A 21124-nucleotide genomic window follows, 5' to 3' on the forward strand; every position below is an offset into this window, starting at 1 on the left:
AGTTCAAAGAATGCAAATAATATGAATAACCAATCCTCATCTCAAAAATTCAGAAACGTCAAATCATTTTTTTTTTTTTTTAAACAATTACTGGTAGATCGTAGCCATTATAAGGCTGAAAACAAACAAAACATACTAGACTCTGTCGTTGCTTTCTCATAAATCACAAGATTTCTTAAAATTTGAGATATTATTCATTCGGAGCAAAACCAATCAAAGAATATATGGAACTTTGTGGGTGTTTGTTTTGTAGTCTTTGACTTTCAGCTGGTCACATGCACGTGGATAACTTCACTTTATATATTGTGATGAGAGGTTTATTCAAAACTAAATTTTCTTTCTCTTTTTTTTTCAGCTATCATTATGGAAAACTTTTCTCTATTTTATTCAAATGAAGAAGATGCTCTTCTGAGTTATAATGATATCCGCCAGTTTCAGAATACTTGGAATCTAGTGGATATCAATCGCAAGGTAAGTGCAAATAAAAATATATGTTTTTTTTTTTTCTTAAAACGATAAATACGATTAAATAGTGGCCTTGCCTCAAAGCCCATTTTTATTTATTTAGAAAGTTGCCCATAATTTATTTGGACGTATATAACATTTTTATTATTTTTAAAATAGTAATCTACATACACGTGTGTTTCAAGGTAACTACCTCTCATCAGCGTAGCTTGACTGTTTCTAGGAATCAAACTCCAGACCATGGTTACCACAGTCCGGCATGTTAACCGTTTCGCCACAAACTCTTAGATGACTTTACTGTTTATTTTTATCGCTTATAAATTTTAGATTTGTTATATATAGTGCTTAAAAAATAATACATGGGAAGACCCTAAGAGCCCATTTTGCCAACGCACTCACCAGGAGTTAATCGTTGCTATGACACCAGGAGTTAATCGTTGCTATGACACAGGAGTACAAAAAACAAATTAAATTCTCACAGCAAATAACCAGGGATATACAAGTAAAAAAAACTGGGAGTTTGTGTCAAATGATCTATATTTATATACAACTAGCGGGGGTACCCGGCATTGCCCGAGTGTTTGTTTCCGGGACGGGGGGGGGGGGGTTAAAAAATGTTATGGTAGGTAAGTAGGAAGGATCAAACCCAGAGTCATGAGTAAAAGTAGGAAAATAAAGTGTGAAAAAAAAAAAAAAAAACATCTGCAACGTTAACAGTTCGGCCACCAAGAAAAGTCCATTCCAGTTGTTTAGGAAAAAAAAAAAAAAAAAAAAAAAAAAAAACGACTACGGTAGGTCGGCGCGAACGTGAAAATATAATGTGAATTGTCCAGCACGCTAACCACTACGCCACAGAGCACTGCAGCTTAGTTTAGTGATTTTAAATAACTTCACATGAAAGAACTACGAAGCCAAACCGGTGTTCTCTTCTCAACTGTTCCTTGTGAACGATCCCCAAATGGTGTTAAGTGGTGGCAGGGGGAGAAGGAATTTATTAGAGAGAAAATATTTTACCATTTCCATTGATCTTAACCGATTTTGGCCGTGACTTCTCAGCAGAAAAAGTATAGAAATCTAAGATTATCGAGGAATTTGAGAAATAATAAGCCTATAACACACCTCAGATATTGTTCTGCCGTTTGTGCATATTATATTTGCATGAAATATCTTGATTTTTAATCCTATTAAGGTCAAAATCCGACGAGAAAAAATGAGTTCATTTTATTTATATAGAGATTATATAAAATGTACATACAAATAAGATGGAGAGGGTATGGGAACAATTGAAATATATCCCCAAGCAGGTTCAATGATTTAATAAATTCCTTCTGTCGGCAAAAAGAGGGCTTACATGGAATAATCGAGACTGACTGCAAAAATCTTTAAATGATTTTGAGTCAGCCCGGGGCAAGATTCTGAAACAGTTCATTTATATCTGCTGGATTTGCAATTAGGTGTTAGCCAATGGCAGATTCCAAGGTAGAAGAGGGACGAGAACAAAACTGTAGCATTCAAAGCATTTTTTTTAGTTTATAAATCACGACACTATTGTTGCAATATTTTGGAGCTATAATGGGGTATGATCCCACACAGTCGGACGATTCTATTTATAAACGATGCTGCTAAGAACTGACGAATCAAATTAATTCACGTTCTGCTACCAACCAATCAGAAACCAGAATTGCTTCATAAATATTAAACCTTTTCTGGATCAATTTCACATGTTCTTTTCCCGGGTTTCAACACGGTAAGAATATTTTGTTCTGTGGAACTGTCTACTACAAGCAAGTCACCTCCCAGGACTTGTGTGTAACAGCGAACCATCTGAAACTGTTTCTAAAACTCAAAATGGCTTACACTTCTAGAACTATAATAATGTATACGAAATCTGGGCAAATTAATATATCATATTTAAGTGTATTTTACCGGATAAAGCCCTGCTAGTAATTAAGAATTATATTTTTAGTGTTGTCTGCACTGAGGATTGAACCTTCCTACTTGCAAAAATGTATTTTTTTTTGTTTTGTTTTATTGAGTATTTTTTTTTTTTTAATTTATGATGTTTTATTGTCATTAAAAATATTGAAAAAATGTCCTTGAAATACAAAATATTTTTTTTACGGAGGAAGTATTTTCTATTTCAGGGTGTCATTCCAGCGAAAAGAGTTAAATTTTTATTACGCCTTCTTCGAGGCCGTCTTGAAGTCGATTTGGAAAAAGACCGTCTCCTGTTCAAGCACATGTGCTATGAAATAGAGAAACTTTATAACGGAGGCGATGTAACGTTTCATGATGTTCTCAGGTAAGAAGTCCAACATTTTTTTTTATGCAATAAAAAAAAGACTCAAAAAAAAATAAAGAAAAATCTTTACGGTGCACGTACCTGTGACAGAAAATATCATACACCAAAAATCATGTAAATTGATCAAGTAGTTTTATTTTTAATTGAGAAAATCATTTTTAAACAATTAATGGAATATTTTGTCTCTCAACTTAAGCAACGTTGAACCTGGTCAGAACTAAATGCGTGACCATTTGAGACTTTCAGGTGCTGTATGTGCTCTCCGCTTATCTCGGCATTGTTTTCAGTCATCCTTAAGCCAAACAGTGCCGATTCACGAGAGGTGTGGTTGGAGATTGTGCAACCCTTGCCTCACAATTACATGTGCAGCTACCCCTACAGGGGTATCCTTTGTGTTTCCAGACTGAACGGAGGCATCGATCGAACTTTCTTTCTCGTAATAATGGGAGTAATGAAAACAATAAAGAAGTCACCATTTGCATCTTGGGGTTTATTCATTTGACAGCACTGTAATATCACTTTTGTAGAAATGGTGAATCTCAAAAGAGAAAAGAAGACGTCTGCTTTTTTGATGTCATACAAGGTGCCTTCAATAAGTTTCCAGACTTTTTTTACGCACATGGAACTCTAGTCCCCTTCAAAGTAATCGCCTCCGGCTGCAATGCATTTGTTATACCATTCCAACAACTTCTGGAAGGCCCCATGGAAGTGTTAGTGACCCTTGTTACAGCTTCTAAGGTTTTCTTTGAGCTTAAGGAATAACCAAAAATCACAGGAAGCAAAGTCTGGACTATAGGGAGGGTGAGGAACTGTCTTGATGGCCATCTTCGTCAAATAGTCTGTGACAAGGATGGAGCACCTTTGGGACAAACTTTGCGCAAATCTTCCACATCTTCAGTTCTTCGCGAATAATAATAATTGTTTGTACAGTTCCCACACTGACATCAAACTGTGCACTTATTGTTTCTATAGACACATGACGGTCCTTATCCATGAAATTCTTTATTTGGCCAATCAACTCTGGTGTTCTGATTTCCTTTTTCCTTCCACACCTCTCATCATCCCTCACACACACTCCCCACCTTCCTTGGATCCCTTATGCCACTTAAAAGCTAATGCTCGATTCATGCAAGATTAGTACAAGGCCTATGGAAACCATTATTCATGACTATTTGCATATGGATAAGGTGGCTGTCAAATAAATTTTATAATATGAAGAAAGCTGGAATTTCTATGGGTTCTTGTTTGATAGGTCAGCAAATTTAAATTCTCTCTCTTACAGAAAAAAATCTCAAAAAGCACAATCGGTTTCTTCTTGAGACAAATAATTTCCCAGTTGCTTTATTTATTGTGTTGTAATTAACACAAAATGAAATTACGTTTAAAGTTTAGTAACAATCAGTAGTGCTCCCAAAAGGAGAAAAACCAAGGAAGCCTTCCTCCTCAACAACCTCCCTGCTCATCCCCCTTTTCTCCTGTCAGGACAAAGAAAGATACAGGCCTTTAGTAATGCTGATAATGATAACGACGAATCAAAGGATCGCTGCTCCACTGCCAGTTGCACCAGACAGGATTAGAAGTATAGGTTTCCCACCTCACAACGGCAAGATATTTATAATATAGAGAAAGCAAACTGGAATTATTATGGGTCCTAGATTAAATTTTTATTTTTTATTTTATGAAGGACGTTCCTGAAGTGATGCATCCTATTATTTATTCCAGCCAAAGAATGGGCCACGTGATTGCAAATTGTATTGTTATGATGACTGAACTTATGCATTCATGAACTGGAAGCTTCTCTGTTGTAGATATGTTACCGTAAATCTTTTGTCGTGTTTGTGTTTATTATTTAATACTAACTTAATTTCTGTTACGTTCACTTTTACTTGTTTCTAAGGGTGCTTTTAAGAGTCTGTGTTCTTACATATATATGTGTGTGTGTGTGCTCTTACGTATTTTGCGTGCAGTTCACTGTTATGTGTGTGTGTGTGTGTTCTTATCCTTACACCGTTTCTTGCCTTGAAAGTCTTCAAGACGTGTATGTGCAAATGTATAATGGTGTACATACTTGGTTGCCTTGGCCAGCGGATGATATCTTGGACGCTGATCTGCCATCTTGTTGGGGAGTGACCACTACAGACAGATTCATTAATGACAACAAGATGGACTGAAGCTTCAATCTTCTATTTCAAGGCAAGCCTATCATCTCGGACCCTGATTGTCGGGAGAGACCTGAAATCTCCGCTCTGCTTTCTCTGCTGCCTAAACCACTCTCAGCCCATGTGGCCGTCAACCGGAAGCCTACGACCACAATTCCCGATGATGGGAAATGAAAATATGCTTACATAATTTTCTATTTCTAAAACTACCTATATAGCAATTAAGCTGGGATTCCCAATACTACAGATATTCATGGTGTGATACTCTAAGAAAGCAATCCTTGCTTTTAATAGTGTGTCAAAAGCAGAGAAATTGGCCAAACACGTTAATTCCTTCACCCTGGGCAGTTTTCTACAAGGAGGGGTTGCTTTTTTCGCAGATATTTTTTAAAGTCATCCACTCTTTTACATTGACTAGCCTAAATTTTAACGTTCGCCACTTCCAGTTTTGTGATGGACGCAACGGCAAAGATGTCACGTTTTTTTCACATTCTTTTCCTGCCTGCCTTCTACATTTTTTTTTTTTTTTTTTTTTTTTTCAAGACATACCTCCAAACCCTTAGACTAGTCTAATATATAAAAAGCGTTTGTGTATGCCTCCTAAAAACGTTTCTCAGCGGCATCAGACCGGGTCGAAACCGGTACCGTCTGAAAGAGCAACATCTCAGTCTAATAATATGTGAGAATTAAAAAAAAAAAAAAAACAGTCAGGGAGGGTAGCAATAAATCGTTCCTTCATAATAACGATTTAGACAACCACGTATGAACGAATGATGAATTACTTTCATAACGATTTAGACAATAGATGCATGAATGAATGATAATTTAGTTTAAACAGAAAAAAAAAAACGATGTTACTTTGCTGACTTCATCGTGGAGCAGTGATTATCGAGGCCGCATCGTAAGCTTTGGGTTTCACATTCGCGCCCACATAACGGACTGTTTTTTTTTTGTTATTGTTTTTCCAATTTTTTAAAAGAGTTTTAACATTTAAACAAGGTTATTTATGTGATTTTTTTTTCCGTTGATTTTATCCCTTCTTTTATTTTTCCATCGGGTAGCCATGTTCTTTTTTTTATGCCTGGCACTTGCTTAATATCCTTACTACAGCACCTCTCCACACCCAGGCAACGCCAGGTACCCTTGCTAATATATATATATATATATATATATATATATGTGTATATAGATGTTATTTGTTTTTGTTTTTTGCGATATGTTTTGAATGAATTCGATTATTTACGAAAGTGCATTTTTACCTAAATGCTAGTTGGGAATAATTTTCCATTTAACCAACTTGATACCGCCACATTGGGGAGCGGCATACATATTGTTTTTAAAATATAATTATATAATTATATTTTAAAAACTATAAATATATATATATATATATATATATATATATATTGACCTGTCATCCTTTTTCATGGAATTGCCAAATAGTAAAAGACAAGATTCTAACAAGCATGGAGTTTTATAATTAAATATGTATATATGTATCTTTAAATTCAGTAGTTATCACTCCTGAACACCTTTAACCTGGTATGGTATGGTTGTGTGTATGTGTATATATATATATATATATATATATATATATATATATATATAAGCAGGTCACTTGGCGTTACCCAGTTGTAAAATAGGCATAAATATAATATTCTAATCGATAGAGAATCTGAGACATGTGCATGTGAGTATTATGTTTTTTCTAAACAGTTAACTTCTTGTAAGCAAAAAAGAAAACTCAAACTGAGATTGAAATCCAAACCTAAAGACAGTGAGTCAAGTACGATGACCATTAGGCCAGCTTGACACGATCTTTTAAAAGTGTTTTCAAACCTACTTATTCTTAACATAAGGAATCTGCCATGTAAACGATTCATGCAGAACATATTGTGAATTCTATTAACATGGGTCACCCATGTACATTTGAATCTTTAATTTTATATGTTTGCATTGTTTTTATCTATTTACAGCATGTTGTCATATCGTTCGATGGATATCCGTAAAAGTTTGCAACTAGAAGAATTATTGAACCGTGAAGAATTGGAATATACAATTGAAGAAGAAGTTGCCAAATTAACGATTCGGAATTGGCTAGACAAATGTCTGAAACGAATAAGGGCTGTAAGTTCTTTATATTTTTTATGTTAATTTGTTTACGTTGCAATTTTTTTTATGTTGCAATTTTTTTACGTTGCAATTTTTTTATGCTGTTTTTTTATGTTGCAAATGTTTACATTGCAATCTTTTTTATGTTGCAATTTTTTGTTAATTTGTTAATGTTGCAATTTTTTATGTTGCAAATTTTTTTATATTGCAATTTTTTAGGCTATAATTTTTTTATGTTGCAAATGTTTACGTTGCAATCTTTTTTATGATGCAATTTTTTTTAGTTGCAATTTTTTATGTTGCAATTTTTTTTACATTGCAATTTTTTATGTTGCAAATTTTTTATGCTGTAATTTTTTTATGTTGCAAATGTTTATGTTGCCATCTTTTTTATATAACTTACCAAAACATTTTCATTTTTTACTGATGCAACTTTTGGAACAAAAATGGAAATTTCTTAACAAAGTTGCCAGTGTTTTTATTTAATTTTTTTTTTACATTCTAATCATTGTTTGAACATGTGACACAAGGTCAGAAAGTAAGGATTAAAAAGCCAGCGTCTAAGAGGTTGAGCATTTTGGTTTACAAAAAGTGCAGTTCTTGTCCAGAATTAATTATTAAATTTCTATATCAAAACACAAAAATAAAGAAAAATTTGTATGATGAATGTACATGTGACGAAACGAAAATGTCATATTACAAAAATCATATAAATTGACCCAGTAGTTTTATTTTTATAAAGAAAACCATTTTTAGGCATTTAATGGGCATTTGTAAGCATTACAACATAAATCTTGCAAGTTTGGACTATTGAGTCATCTCCCTTTATTTTTTTTAGATTGTTTTCAAAATGGCAAACAAAGCGTACACTCTTCGGCTACTTGTAAAATTTTATTTTCATTTTTAAAAATAAAACTACTTGATCAATTAAAATTAGTTGAATTAAAGAAAATTATTTTCTAAACAATTAATGGAAATTTATAGGCATTACAGCATAAATCGTTCAAGTTTGAATTATTGTTGAGGTATCTTTTTTTTTTTTTTTTTCAAAATGATAGTACAGACAGCTGCAATTCTGTTATTCATTTTTTATTTTTTTCTAATTTATAAATAAAACTACTTGATCGATTTATATGATTTTTGGAATATGATGTTTTTTTCCGTCACAGTTACATGCATCATACGGCTTTTTCTTTAATTTTATTTTTAAATATGAGGGGAATTTTGGACAAGGATAAAAAAATGCTTGGGCAGTCCTGTCAACATTTCCAGCTAGGGGTGCCTTAAGTGCTTAGCAATAAACAAGCGCCTCATTAAAAGTGCCAGAAATTAAAACCTTGCAGAGTGGTCCCTCTAGAACTGCACAGAAGTTGACTCCAAAGCTTTTTCTTCCTTGAGTGCCAATGATTACATGACAATCTCGTTTGATATACCTTGGGGACTATTATTCACTCCTGCATAAGAAATTAGTCTACACAGACACTACAAGAAACTATTTCAGCGTTAATTTCAGTTAAAATGAAAGAGGGACATTTTCTTAATCAGAATCCTTGGACCTTCGAATAGACTTCCAAGGGAGGTAATAAATGCACCAACCAATAATTCAAGATGATTTCTACCACTCTTTTCCTACATGGCAAGATTAGAGTCAATGAGAGTTACTTCCCTTACATCAGTGACGTATGCTACAAGAGCACTCTTTTCCTACATGGCAAGATTGTTTTATGTTTTGCCAAATAAATTAACACAACTAGCATTGTATTTTCTTTCTTTTTAATAAAAAGTACAATTCCTCTTCTGGAGGAAAAAAAAAGAGTCAATGAGAGTTATTTCCCTTACATCAGTGACGTATGCTACAAGAGCACTCAAAGTCAAGTATCATACTGCACTTCATATTTTTTGTCCTTGGTCAGTAAGTTGAGAAATCCTTCAAGATTTCAGTAATTTTTATTTTGGTCTTAATCTAAAGTGCCTCTTGTGGGGAGCTGGATTTTCCCCACATCAAAAACCAACCTTGTGTTTATGCCCTCAAATTGCTTCGAATTTCTCAAATGTTGAAAAAAAAAAATGTCCCCAACATTTATGGTATTGTGTTTTTCTTTTCTCTTTGCAAAATCATGTCCCTATCCCTTCTCAAATAAAAATCAAACAAATAATAATGAATAGTCAAATCTTGCTAAAACCAATTTCCAGCAATCGAAATAATAAAATGATTGATCTTATGATAATTGACTTTGTAATAGTTGACCTTATGATAGCTAACCTTATAATAGGAGACCTTAAAATAGTTGACTTTAGAATAGTGAGAAAATATTTTACAGTAAAATAGTATCTCTTAAAATAGTTGACTGTAGAATAGTGAGAAAATATTTTACAGTAAAATAGTATCCCTTATAATAGTTGATCTTAAAATAGTTGACTGTAGAATAGTGACAAAATATTTTACAGTAAAATAGTATCCCTTATAATAGTTGATCTTAAAATAGTTGACTGTAGAATAGTGGCAAAATATTTTATAGTAAAATAGTATCCCCTATAATAGTTGATCTTAAAATAGTTGACTGTAGAATAGTGGCAAAATATTTTACAGTAAAATAGTATCCCTTATAATAGTTGATCTTAAAATAGTTGACTTTAGAATAGTGGCAAAATATTTTACAGTAAAATAGTATCTCTTAAAATAGTTGAGTTTAGAATAGTGGCAAAATATTTTACAGTAAAATAGTATCCCTTATAATAGTTGATCCTAAAATAGTTGACTGTAGAATAGTGGCAAAATATTTTACAGTAAAATAGTATCCCTTATAATATGAGACCTTAAAATAGTTGACTTTAGAATAGTGACAAGATATTTTACAGTAAAATAGTATCCCTTATAATAGTTGATCTTAAAATAGTTGACTGTAGAATAGTGAGAAAATATTTTACAGTAAAATAGTATCCCTTATAATAGTTGATCTTAAAATAGTTGACTGTAGAATAGTGGCAAAATATTTTACAGTAAAATAGTATCCCTTATAATAGTTGATCTTAAAATAGTTGACTGTTGAATAGTGGCAAAATATTTTACAGTAAAATAGTATCCCTTATAATAGTTGATCTTAAAATAGTTGACTTTAGAATAGTGACAAAATATTTTATAGTAAAATAGTATCCCTTATAATAGTTGATCTTAAAATAGTTGACTGTAGAATAGTGGCAAAATATTTTACAGTAAAATAGTATCCCTTATAATAGTTGATCTTAAAATAGTTGACTGTAGAATAGTGGCAAAATATTTTATAGTAAAATAGTATCCCTTATAATAGTTGATCTTAAAATAGTTGACTGTAGAATAGTGGCAAAATATTTTACAGTAAAATAGTATCCCTTATAATAGTTGATCTTAAAATAGTTGACTGTAGAATAGTGGCAAAATATTTTATAGTAAAATAGTATCCCTTATAATAGTTGATCTTAAAATAGTTGACTTTAGAATAGTGACAAAATATTTACAGTAAAATAGTATCCCTTATAATAGTTGATCTTAAAATAGTTGACTTTAGAATAGTGGCAAAATATTTTACAGTAAAATAGTATCCCTTATAATAGTTGATCTTAAAATAGTTGACTGTAGAATAGTGGCAAAATATTTTATAGTAAAATAGTATCCCTTATAATAGTTGATCTTAAAATAGTTGACTTTAGAATAGTGACAAAATATTTACAGTAAACTAGTATCCCTTATAATAGTTGATCTTAAAATAGTTGACTTTAGAATAGTGACAAAATATTTTACAGTAAACTAGTATCCCTTATAATAGTTGATCTTAAAATAGTTGACTTTAGAATAGTGACAAAATATTTTACAGTAAACTAGTATCCCTTATAATAGTTGATCTTAAAATAGTTGACTTTTGAATAGTGACAAAATATTTTACAGTAAAATAGTATCCCTTATAATAGTTGATCTTAAAATAGTTGACTTTAGAATAGTGACAAAATATTTTACAGTAAACTAGTATCCCTTATAATAGTTGATCTTAAAATAGTTGACTTTAGAATAGTGACAAAATATTTTACAGTAAAATAGTATCCCTTATAATAGTTGATCTTAAAATAGTTGACTTTAGAATAGTGACAAAATATTTTACAGTAAACTAGTATCCCTTATAATAGTTGATCTTAAAATAGTTGACTTTTGAATAGTGACAAAATATTTTACAGTAAACTAGTATCCCTTATAATAGTTGATCTTAAAATAGTTGACTTTAGAATAGTGACAAAATATTTTACAGTAAAATAGTATCCCTTAAAATAGTTGATCTTAAAATAGTTGACTTTAGAATAGTGACAAAATATTTACAGTAAAATAGTATCCCTTATAATAGTTGATCTTAAATTGTTGACTTTTGAATAGTGACAAAATATTTTACAGTAAACTAGTATCCCTTATAATAGTTGATCTTAAAATAGTTGACTTTAGAATAGTGACAAAATATTTTACAGTAAAATAGTATCCCTTAAAATAGTTGATCTTAAAATAGTTGACTTTAGAATAGTGACAAAATATTTACAGTAAAATAGTATCCCTTATAATAGTTGATCTTAAAATAGTTGACTGTAGAATAGTGACAAAATATTTACAGTAAAATAGTATCCCTTATAATAGTTGATCTTAAAATAGTTGACTTTAGAATAGTGACAAAATATTTACAGTAAAATAGTATCCCTTATAATAGTTGATCTTAAAATAGTTGACTTTTGAATAGTGACAAAATATTTTACAGTAAACTAGTATCCCTTATAATAGTTGATCTTAAAATAGTTGACTTTAGAATAGTGACAAAATATTTTACAGTAAAATAGTATCCCTTATAATAGTTGATCTTAAAATAGTTGACTTTTGAATAGTGACAAAATATTTTACAGTAAACTAGTATCCCTTATAATAGTTGATCTTAAAATAGTTGGCTTTAGAATAGTGACAAAATATTTTACAGTAAAATAGTATCCCTTATAATAGTTGATCTTAAAATAGTTGACTTTAGAATAGTGACAAAATATTTTACAGTAAAATAGTATCCCTTATAATAGTTGATCTTAAAATAGTTGACTTTTGAATAGTGACAAAATATTTTACAGTAAACTAGTATCCCTTATAATAGTTGATCTTAAAATAGTTGACTTTAGAATAGTGACAAAATATTTTACAGTAAAATAGTATCCCTTATAATAGTTGATCTTAAAATAGTTGACTTTTGAATAGTGGCAAAATATTTTATAGTAAAATAGTATCCCTTATAATAGTTGATCTTAAAATAGTTGACTTTAGAATAGTGACAAAATATTTACAGTAAACTAGTATCCCTTATAATAGTTGATCTTAAAATAGTTGACTTTAGAATAGTGACAAAATATTTTACAGTAAACTAGTATCCCTTATAATAGGTGATCTTAAAATAGTTGACTTTAGAATAGTGACAAAATATTTTACAGTAAACTAGTATCCCTTATAATAGTTGATCTTAAAATAGTTGACTTTAGAATAGTGACAAAATATTTTACAGTAAACTAGTATCCCTTATAATAGTTGATCTTAAAATAGTTGACTTTTGAATAGTGACAAAATATTTTACAGTAAAATAGTATCCCTTATAATAGTTGATCTTAAAATAGTTGACTTTAGAATAGTGACAAAATATTTTACAGTAAACTAGTATCCCTTATAATAGTTGATCTTAAAATAGTTGACTTTAGAATAGTGACAAAATATTTTACAGTAAACTAGTATCCCTTATAATAGTTGATCTTAAAATAGTTGACTTTAGAATAGTGACAAAATATTTTACAGTAAACTAGTATCCCTTATAATAGTTGATCTTAAAATAGTTGACTTTAGAATAGTGACAAAATATTTTACAGTAAACTAGTATCCCTTATAATAGTTGATCTTAAAATAGTTGACTTTTGAATAGTGACAAAATATTTTACAGTAAAATAGTATCCCTTATAATAGTTGATCTTAAAATAGTTGACTTTAGAATAGTGACAAAATATTTTACAGTAAACTAGTATCCCTTATAATAGTTGATCTTAAAATAGTTGACTTTAGAATAGTGACAAAATATTTTACAGTAAACTAGTATCCCTTATAATAGTTGATCTTAAAATAGTTGACTTTAGAATAGTGACAAAATATTTTACAGTAAACTAGTATCCCTTATAATAGTTGATCTTAAAATAGTTGACTTTTGAATAGTGACAAAATATTTTACAGTAAACTAGTATCCCTTATAATAGTTGATCTTAAAATAGTTGACTTTAGAATAGTGACAAAATATTTTACAGTAAAATAGTATCCCTTAAAATAGTTGATCTTAAAATAGTTGACTTTAGAATAGTGACAAAATATTTACAGTAAAATAGTATCCCTTATAATAGTTGATCTTAAAATAGTTGACTTTTGAATAGTGACAAAATATTTTACAGTAAACTAGTATCCCTTATAATAGTTGATCTTAAAATAGTTGACTTTAGAATAGTGACAAAATATTTTACAGTAAAATAGTATCCCTAAAAATTGTTGATCTTAAAATAGTTGACTTTAGAAAAGTGACAAAATATTTACAGTAAAATAGTATCCCTTATAATAGTTGATCTTAAAATAGTTGACTGTAGAATAGTGACAAAATATTTACAGTAAAATAGTATCCCTTATAATAGTTGATCTTAAAATAGTTGACTTTAGAATAGTGACAAAATATTTTACAGTAAAATAGTATCCCTTATAATAGTTGATCTTAAAATAGTTGACTTTAGAATAGTGACAAAATATTTTACAGTAAAATAGTATCCCTTATAATAGTTGATCTTAAAATAGTTGACTTTTGAATAGTGACAAAATATTTTACAGTAAACTAGTATCCCTTATAATAGTTGATCTTAAAATAGTTGACTTTAGAATAGTGACAAAATATTTTACAGTAAACTAGTATCCCTTATAATAGTTGATCTTAAAATAGTTGACTTTTGAATAGTGACAAAATATTTTACAGTAAACTAGTATCCCTTATAATAGTTGATCTTAAAATAGTTGACTTTAGAATAGTGACAAAATATTTTACAGTAAAATAGTATCCCTTATAATAGTTGATCTTAAAATAGTTGACTTTAGAATAGTGACAAAATATTTTACAGTAAAATAGTATCCCTTATAATAGTTGATCTTAAAATAGTTGACTTTAGAATAGTGACAAAATATTTTACAGTAAAATAGTATCCCTTATAATAGTTGATCTTAAAATAGTTGACTTTAGAATAGTGACAAAATATTTACAGTAAAATAGTATCCCTTATAATAGTTGATCTTAAAATAGTTGACTTTAGAATAGTGACAAAATATTTACAGTAAAATAGTATCCCTTATAATAGTTGATCTTAAAATAGTTGACTTTAGAATAGTGACAAAATATTTACAGTAAAATAGTATCCCTTATAATAGTTGATCTTAAAATAGTTGACTTTAGAATAGTGACAAAATATTTACAGTAAAATAGTATCCCTTATAATAGTTGATCTTAAAATAGTTGACTTTAGAATAGTGACAAAATATTTACAGTAAAATAGTATCCCTTATAATAGTTGATCTTAAAATAGTTGACTTTAGAATAGTGACAAAATATTTACAGTAAAATAGTATCCCTTATAATAGTTGATCTTAAAATAGTTGACTTTAGAATAGTGACAAAATATTTACAGTAAAATAGTATCCCTTATAATAGTTGATCTTAAAATAGTTGACTTTTGAATAGTGACAAAATATTTTACAGTAAAATAGTATCCCTTATAATAGTTGATCTTAAAATAGTTGACTTTAGAATAGTGACAAAATATTTTACAGTAAAATAGTATCCCTTATAATAGTTGATCTTAAAATAGTTAGCTGTAGAATAGTGACAAAATATTTGCAGTAAAATAGTATCCCTTATAATAGTTGATCTTAAAATAGTTGACTTTAGAATAGTGACAAAATATTTTACAGTAAAATAGTATCCCTTATAATAGTTGATCTTAAAATAGTTGACTTTAGAATAGTGACAAAATATTTTACAGTAAAATAGTATCCCTTATAATAGTTGATCTTAAAATAGTTGACTTTAGAATAGTGACAAAATATTTTACAGTAAACTAGTATCCCTTATAATAGTTGATCTTAAAATAGTTGACTTTAGAATAGTGACAAAATATTTACAGTAAAATAGTATCCCTTATAATAGTTGATCTTAAAATAGTTGACTTTAGAATAGTGACAAAATATTTACAGTAAAATAGTATCCCTTATAATAGTTGATCTTAAAATAGTTGACTTTTGAATAGTGACAAAATATTTTACAGTAAAATAGTATCCCTTATAATAGTTGATCTTAAAATAGTTGACTTTAGAATAGTGACAAAATATTTTACAGTAAACTAGTATCCCTTATAATAGTTGATCTTAAAATAGTTGACTTTTGAATAGTGACAAAATATTTACAGTAAAATAGTATCCCTTATAATAGTTGATCTTAAAATAGTTGACTTTTGAATAGTGACAAAATATTTTACAGTAAACTAGTATCCCTTATAATAGTTGATCTTAAAATAGTTGACTGTAGAATAGTGACAAAATATTTACAGTAAAATAGTATCCCTTATAATAGTTGATCTTAAAATAGTTGACTTTTGAATAGTGACAAAATATTTACAGTAAACTAGTATCCCTTATAATAGTTGATCTTAAAATAGTTGACTTTTGAATAGTGACAAAATATTTACAGTAAAATAGTATCCCTTATAATAGTTGATCTTAAAATAGTTGACTTTTGAATAGTGACAAAATATTTACAGTAAACTAGTATCCCTTATAATAGTTGATCTTAAAATAGTTGACTTTTGAATAGTGACAAAATATTTTACAGTAAAATAGTATCCCTTAAAATAGTTGATCTTAAAATAGTTGACTTTAGAATAGTGACAAAATATTTTACAGTAAAATAGTATCCCTTAAAATAGTTGATCTTAAAATAGTTGACTTTAGAATAGTGACAAAATATTTTACAGTAAAATAGTATCCCTTAAAATAGTTGATCTTAAAATAGTTGACTTTAGAATAGTGACAAAATATTTTACAGTAAAATATCCCTTAAAATAGTTGATCTTAAAATAGTTGACTTTAGAATAGTGACAAAATATTTTACAGTAAAATAGTATCCCTTAAAATAGTTGATCTTAAAATAGTTGACTTTAGAATAGTGACAAAATATTTTACAGTAAAATATCCCTTAAAATAGTTGATCTTAAAATAGTTGACTTCAAGTACAAAGAAAAATATCTTAAAATTTGATAAAATTAACTATTTACTATCTTTTCTTTTCTTATTTTTTTCCAGAAAGAGCATTCTAATATTATTCCGAAACTCCGTGCCATGAATGACCCTCTCTTCCCCGTGGCTGAAATGGTTTCCAGTGCGGCTGAGAGTAGTGAGGATAGCAAGGAAGAAAACGCTCCAGTTGTGACACGTTGCCGTAAGAAAGGACAAGTAGAACTACGAAACCCCATTGTGCCAACTCCCGGGTCATTACCTCCAAATAAGGTCAGAAGTCACACAATTTATACACAATTGCTCACCCTCAAACAAAAATGATGAAAAAAACATTATGCTTCACCATTGTTCAATCTTATAGAAAGAAAATGTCTCAACAACCTGGAAAATTTAAAAAAAAAAAAAAAAAAAAAACATAAAAAAACAGGGTGGAACGATAAAATTGTCGCCCTAAATAAAACAACACTACAGCTTTATTTCAAAATTTTTATTGAAAAAAAAATCAATTCACGTAACTTGATTATGTAGTAGAGCTGACATCTATTCAATGTAGCCGCCTTCAGCCTCAACCACTGTCTTGATATGGGTCCGAAACTGGGAGCATGCCTTTTCTGCATGCGCCAGCAGGAGCTTGGCGGATGATGACGATCAGGCTGACTTTGGAGTTGTGGGAGGTCATGTTGGTGATGTTCGTGATGCATGACCAAACGAAGTTCAGGTTGAGTGAGGAGAGGGGCCAGTGAGAGAAGCGTATAAAGTTGTAGCACTCATTTTGAAGCCAAACCCGACGGTCTCTTTGGACTTGTGGGCGAGTGCCAAGTCCTGCTTTCACACTCAGGGTGTGCCAGTGGCCATCTGATTACACCAGAAGATCACCACACTCTTCAGCACATCCAGGTACACTTTGGTGTTGACTTTCAAGCCGATTTCGAAGATGTGAGGTGGCATGATGTGACCCTCATTTGAAATATATATATATATATATATATATGATATAATTAGTAAACAATCCCAATACCACAAGAATATTTGCATAACATTCATATTATTTGTTTTGATTATATGGTACGTCTTGCAGTCTTGCACATGTTTCGTTGAATCATATCAATTGACCAAACAACTCATCAGAGACACACATAAATCCATAAAAAAGATATAGATTTTTTTTTAAAAAACACAAAAGGATAAAAAGGAAATAGATTTCTTTTAAAGTCATACAAGCAAAAATAAAAAAAAAACTTATTATTGGTTATCTATAGATCGTTCCAGAAAGAAAACACAAATACCCACAAGGAAAAGATTGTTGTGTATATGCCGCCATCTTTTTTAATGTTATTTATTAATTTTTTTTTATTACATTTTCACCCCAAACAAGGCACATTGCCATTTTGATGTAGGGGGCTACTATCAGGGACATAAGCATCAAGGGTACTATGTAGGGAGTTGGGCAGCAAGATGTCGGTTCACGTTACACTTGAACTTCTGCATGTCAGTACAGTTCGGGAAGCAGGAACCCGGAAGAGAATTCCAAAGTCTAGTGGTTCTGGGGAAGAAACTACTGGAGTAGAAAGCTCTCTTACATCTAGAGATCTCTACTGTAAAGGGGTGGGATTTAGCTGCTTGTCAGGTTTGTCGGGGGGGGGGGTAGTTACGTTGAGGGGGTACGAGTGCTTGCAGTTCGGAGCATTCACCATTAAAGTACTTGTAGAACAGGCAGAGGGATGCTACATTTCGTCGATGGGACAGAGGCTGAAGCCTAGATGACAGTTCAAGACCTATCAGGTTAGCAACTCTCTTTTGAACCTTTAGCAACAGCAGCAGCAACAGTGCACGGGCTTGTGTGAGAAGAAAAAGGAAAAAAGGAGAAAAAAATGCACCACATGGGGAGGAGCAGAAAAAAAAATGTGTACCGGGTGCGAAAGACATGTGCCCCCATGGTGGTGACGAGAGACTTTTAAGCTGGTGTCGAGATGGCAGGATTTTGTTAATCTCATGGCAGACAAAATGAACAGTTAGAAAAAACAAGAAGCAGGTATTATTTGGAAAGTTACAGTAATAAATGCCTTTTCCTAAAACTAAAAAAAGTCAGATTTATTTATTTTGTTTGTTTGCTCCTTTCTGATGGTACCAGATGGCATGGAGGTCCAAGAGAGATTTGAACTGTAGCGAACACAGTTTGAGTGTAACGAACACATAAATATATCTATATAATCCGAGGTTATTGTTTTCCAAGGTTAATACACGAGTGCTCAATACCAGAGTAGAGCAGGGTATACTTTTTATTTGTTTTTACATAAGCAATAATATGTTGCTACACAGTTATGAGCATGTTTCAGTCAGCTAGTTTTTAGTCTAAAAATTAGCTGACTGAAGCATACTCATAACTGTGTAGTAACACATTATTGCTTATGTAAAAACAAAAATGGTGTATATATATATATTTGAATTTTAACAGACATGTTTTTTCCAGAAAGAATATTAACTGCATTCATATCTGTTAAAAACATATTAAAGACTATATGACGTTATTAAAAATCTTCCTCTCTTTAACAACGCGAGCTCCACTCTTTGTTTGAATTTCCAACATCTTTTTTCATTTCTGAAATAGAACAGCATTACACCTTGCACATGAAAAATTTTCAAATATTTGTTCTAGTGTTTTTGTTTTCTTAGTTTCATTCATCCAGAGGAAGTCTCAAAATAAAGACGAAATGTTGATTAACACATAACTCGGCTTGCTCCTATATATATATATATATATTTATTTTTTAATTATTATAGTAAAAAAAATAATTATATATATATATATATATATATATATATATTTTGCCCCTTTCTTTAAAAATTAAATACAACAAATTTTAGAAATACAGTTTAGCATATATTATAGGTTGTCCTCGACGGTCGTACATCTAAACAATATGATATAAATGCGGGAGTGCCTCAGGGGTCTATCCTTGAACCTCTGTTATTCCTAATATTCATAAATGACCTCCCTGACAAAATTGTCTGTGAGATGGGTATATATACTGACACCACGCTCTATAACAGACACGACAGGAAAACAAATAAACACATATTTAAAGAAATGGCAGAAACCCTAGAGGATAACCTCCAATCTGTAGTGGAATGGGGACAAAAATGGATGGTCACATTCAATGCTGCCAAGACTAAACTTGTTTCCTTCAATAACTACAAGAAACCTTCTCTACCACCAATGGCAATGGCCAAAGACTCTTTATCTGAAAGTACATCTTTTAAACTTCTTGGTCGAACGTTCACAGGAAACATGAGTTGGAACAATTATATTGAGAGCATTGCCAGGACTGCTGCAAAGAATGTATATTCTCTCTACCGTGCTAGAAAGCTACTAATGCTAGCCATTCATCTTTCGGCTGCTACTATCATCTTCACACATGCTCATTTGTGCTCTGTTATATATATATATATATATATATATATATATATATATATATATATATATATATACATATATAAAGTTTTGTGGTTAAATTTTAAATTCTGAAAAAACAACATATAGACATATATTCGAATTTAGAATTTATTGTTTGACAAAACAATATATAGAAGGGGTTATCTTAATTTTCTTAATCCATGGATTTTCAATAATGGCTCATATCATCAGAGGAAATGAAATGCGGTTAGCAAAATGTTCAGCTGTGAATGGACGCTTATTTTGCTTTTCAGCACAATTATTGAAAATAGTTTTTTGAGTGGTTGTGGATGATTATATGGAAAAATAACCACCAAACATATATTGCTCTATTCTTAAATATTGAGCTTTTCCTTTTTGGCTAGGATCACCTTGAAAGAATTACTTCAAGTAATATCTATCAGGATTTTCATCTGAATTCTATCAGTGTCTTATCTCGCTTATATATATATATATATGAATTATACAGGCTGACCCAAAAAAAAACAGAGGACATTCAATTGTTTTTCTGAGCATTTTACAGTTAACGGGGGGAATAAAAAAGGCCAAAGACCCTAGTGTTTTGATGTGATGTTTTGGATATAATAAACTAGTTATGACCAAAGTTTCATTTCATTCGGACAAAACACTAAGAAACGGGGCCTGATTAGAGTTGGGGTCCGTTTTGGGGGGGGGTCACCCTGTGTGTGTGTGTGTGTGTGTGTGTGTGTGTGTGTGTGAGAGATAGGAAAAGCCAAGAGCAATGCAGAAAACCAGTAACGTGAATGGAAAACAGAAAACAAACAGATGAAATCGTATTGAAACGACGTTAAACAAGTATCTATTTATGTTTTGTTACCAAAAATTATTTCGCAATCACCAGTAAGTCCTTAGATGGTAAAAGTCTTTTATTAATTTTGGGAAAAGTCCTCTCTTTATCAAAAAGAAAATTGAAAGTAATACTCAAAATGGCAGAAAAATCAGGCACGCAGAAGCAGCAGCATTACAGCAAGACTTAAGTAATAGTTATATATGCAACCTTTTGTGTGACTGTAGAGACCAATTCTATGCAAATCAAGAATTGGTCTCTACAGTCACCCAAAAGTTTGCAAACAGGCAACATCTTAATACGGCGCTGATCAATAGTCGTTTCGACTGACGGATGCCACACACACACACACACATATATATATATATATATATACATATATATATATATTCACCATTTTCTACCTTCGATGCCCTTTTTTTTTTTTTCTAATAAGCTGATTTTGATTTCCATAAATTTACATTTACTAACGATTACTATA

At 30.6% G+C, this 21124-nt stretch overlaps 1 protein-coding gene across 2 annotated transcripts in view; it reads left to right on the forward strand.

The window, feature by feature from the left end:
* LOC145287748 (sodium leak channel NALCN-like) overlaps nucleotides 1–21124 on the forward strand; it is a 275430-nt gene that overhangs the window by 247862 nt on the left and 6444 nt on the right. For both annotated transcript variants that reach the window (XM_080135514.1, XM_080135515.1), the window contains exons 35-38: nucleotides 356–471; nucleotides 2610–2767; nucleotides 6903–7053; nucleotides 16448–16651. In XM_080135514.1, the coding sequence (XP_079991640.1) occupies nucleotides 356–471; nucleotides 2610–2767; nucleotides 6903–7053; nucleotides 16448–16651 (629 nt within the window). The remainder of the gene's footprint in view (nucleotides 1–355; nucleotides 472–2609; nucleotides 2768–6902; nucleotides 7054–16447; nucleotides 16652–21124) is intronic.

This window comes from Euprymna scolopes, chromosome 11, assembly GCF_053919585.1.
Source record: "Euprymna scolopes isolate OS-2025 chromosome 11, ASM5391958v1, whole genome shotgun sequence".
Taxonomy (NCBI): domain Eukaryota; kingdom Metazoa; phylum Mollusca; class Cephalopoda; order Sepiida; family Sepiolidae; genus Euprymna; species Euprymna scolopes.